We start from the raw sequence: 3640 nt of genomic DNA on the forward strand, positions 1-3640 counted from the left end.
GTCTACATATGTACCTGAATAGATGGTAATTTCCGTATCATCAGTAATCCATTCCATTATACCTATTACTGTGATGTGTAGGAATGTTGTCAATTCCTCATTTCCAGAAGTCAGATTTCAATTGTTGCAAATGGACAAAAAACCTCATTGTTTTGAATGCACGTTACTGGCAAACTTAACATTATATAATGTTTGTAATCGGAAACATTAAGCATATTGTTGATGCTGTATTACAAAAATGGAAATCAAGAACAATTTCTATTAGATGGAACATCTCTTTTTTATGGAAAGTGGATAACATTCTACTTGTATGGTACGAAAATTATATAACATGTATATTTATCAAGCATTCTAACATTTTAACGTGATTTCTTATGTGATGTAATATTTCATTTTGGTTCGTCGTCAGGGGAGAACTATTTGTTAATATAATGCATTAGGAATGCCGAGAATCAGTATTCGCATGTTTTGAAAATATTTCTGACTGATTTATATTATAATTTTTTGAAACGTTTTTCCGACAATTGTGAATGCTTGATGATATATAATCATTATTATTTTCAGGTGGTTGAAAACGTTCCATGAAGTTGCCGTATTACGTATTTGACACTTTGTTGAGTCATTAGTGGAAAATATTTTTGAAGCTTAATTTCATTTAATTAATTTATGCATAGGAAAAATTTTTCATCAATAAAGTTTGCCTGTTCCTTAAACTGCTCACTGCTGTCCAATATCTTCCTGTTTTTCCATTGGAAGTTTTTCATTGTTTCTGTGTTCATCGAACATAGCGTAATAAGAGAATGAATATTTGGCAATTTTGCCGAAGGCCATGCGATACGCTTCTTATATAATTCATATACTGGTGTACAACGTGTCCGAATGTCATCTTCATTGTCAGTTCCTTAACGTATCAGCGTAAGTCTGTCTCATCACTGCAATCTATTACTAAATGGTAGATTTTGCTTAACAACTTTACTCACTCTCCGCATGAATGGCATATTTTTATGACTTTTGCAAGGCGTATATTGGCAGATTTCAATTTCCTTTAACTGTCAATCAGTTTCAGGACAATGCCGTACTCATTTCCATTACAAAACTACTTTATCTTTCACTTTAAGCTGTGTATCATCAGCCTCTATCGTGGATAGTGATATAAACTATTATGCACGCTATACATTTTCTTGAATTACATCTTAGTTTTCTATCACATTTATCAAGACGGTTATGATATCTTAATGTCACCTTCATAATTTTCATTACATTACTACACTGATTCATTAATCTTAGTGAAATTAATTATCATGCGAATAGAAATTTGCATAGCATTATATGAGTATATTAACTGAACTTTCCCCCTAACAATAAAATTAATAAAGTTCTGAATTAAATTTATGCCATTAGGTTATTACTGACTAAAAATTAGGTTGTTCCACCTAAGGCAATATTACTTACTATGATACAAACTTTAGGAATGTCACTTTCATGTCCCATTAGTTACTTCAACGGTCGCTGTAGCAGCATGTGCACAAACATGATTGCGCTCTTGAATATCATCTCTCATTTAGAGGTAAGTCATCTTTTATTATGTGGTGCAGATGATCCGTGCATGCAGTTTGCATGCCTTGATTCTGTTGCATGATGATTACACACTAACTGGTTTATCCACCACTACTACTATTAACATTAAAATATTCCTATTCATGTATAAGTTTTCTATTTCATAGATGTTGGAGACAAACAAAGATGGATTTATATGCTGCATTTTGTAGTAGTCGAGTACTGAAAATTTAAAGTAATATATCAAACTATTACAGACATTATCAAAACCTTTTTTGAAAACTTCAATGAACATGAATGCAAGCTAGCATTTCCGATGTACTTCAGCTGCATACGGAAAAAAGGTAAGCATTACAACAATGTTATTGCCATGTTCATCGTTCTGTGATATACCCATTTGCATAAATATCAACAAATAAACAACTGTGGAATAGCCATATTATAAAAAGTAATTGAAGACGAATAACAGTGCATTATAATATGTTGATATTCAAGCGATTTATGCGTTTTAATTGATAATTGTAAATTTCTTTTTTAGTATTCGAAGCGTACGCCCAATTTTGATGGAGGAACAGAGAGAGCGCGTCAGTAAAAAGCAAATTGTTTCATTTCTTACATGTTGAAATTTGAAAATCAGTGTTAAATAGAGAAATATAGCACCGTCTTCACAGCTAAATATTATTATTGGTATGCACATATTTTACATCAATATTCAACAAATATAGCAGTTTATTTTTTCGAAACCATGAATGTACTGTTGGTTTTTAATTCGCAATCTATAATAATTTTGCAGCTGTTGAAGTGATGGAAATGTATTATTACTGGAATAAAGACAGCATGTAAGTAAGAAAAATCGTTCTGCCTATAATTCATTCGTTTATAATTTTATAATTGTTATTAATAAATAATTTTAAAGAAAAGAATGAAGTGGATTACTTCACCGCTAATTGAGAATAAAGGTATGTTTATTTTACATTAATTCTTTTATTTTATATTAAATAGTTTTAATCCATAATTGCTTTTTATTTTTTGAAATGTTAGACATGTCTGTAACTTAAAAGACAATACGTTGAAATAAAGACAATACGTAAGTAGAAAACATTATTGCTTTGGAAATGAATTTGAAACGTAAATATTTTCATTTGTAGATAAATTCAAATTCAAGAAATTTCACTCCTGTAAATGGAGTAAGTATATTTTACTTTGATTGAATGAATATTGATATATCTCTTTTAGTATCAAATGAAAACTTGTTTGAATCGTCTAGTTGAGCATCCAATCGTCGCCTAATTTTCCAGTGCATGTAATTTAAAAAGTAAGTAATCCATTTATAATTTGTACGTGTAAATATAAACCACAATCAGATGCACTGTTATTCGTCTTCAATTACTTTTTATAATATGGCTACTCCATACCCGTAATATGGCATGCATTATTATGAGATAACGTATATAAATTAAAAATCTACATAAGTTTCTTACAATTTCCAGTAGTGGAAACCATCGAATACAATTCGTTTGAGCTGAGGCTGACATCGTTTGAGGCGTTTTTATTCGGCCGACTGTTGCTGGCGATCAACACTTCACAATACATATTTGAAGGTAAGCAGACAAAATTCATACTAGCTTTCACTATCCTGAGTGAAAATTTGAAACTACCTGAAACTAGATTGGTGGATTAGTTCTTTAGCAACATGTTCTACTTAATTTTCCTGTCATCAAAAGTAAGTTCTAAATTCGATTCTTCTCATATCTATCTTTTCAGGCGCAAAGGATCCTGAAACAAGAAGAATGATTTAACGGCACTTTTTCTTGACACCTTTCAGTCGAGTGCCGTTATATCTAACGTCATTTTCAACATGACCATCCGTCAATCATCAAAAGTAAGTAATTTTGCTCGTGTTGTGTGTGAATATGTATGAGTATGTGTAAATACTGAAATCGATTCTGTTTATTTTTAGGCTCCAACTTTTGACCATCACATCCTGCAAGAAAGAAAATAAGAGGAGATTAAGTATTTCAACATCGCTTCATTCGACCCCGTAACGACGATGCATCAGCACGTGCAACCAGAGTCGAACTTC

General features: G+C 31.4%; 1 protein-coding gene across 1 annotated transcript; it reads left to right on the forward strand.

Annotated features, from left to right (window-relative positions):
- Window positions 1-8: 8 nt before the first annotated feature.
- Window positions 9-3158, forward strand: Tsp_02551a (conserved hypothetical protein; the record flags this gene model as incomplete). The annotated part of the gene is made up of 6 exons (XM_003378828.1): window positions 9-25; window positions 213-313; window positions 1815-1901; window positions 2351-2396; window positions 2856-2872; window positions 3048-3158. Coding segments are annotated over exons 1-6 (379 nt in total), but the record flags the coding sequence as incomplete, so codon positions are not given.
- Between the last annotated feature and the right edge of the window lie 482 nt (window positions 3159-3640).

This window comes from Trichinella spiralis (assembly GCF_000181795.1).
Source record: "Trichinella spiralis strain ISS 195 chromosome Unknown Scfld2, whole genome shotgun sequence".
NCBI lineage: Eukaryota > Metazoa > Nematoda > Enoplea > Trichinellida > Trichinellidae > Trichinella > Trichinella spiralis.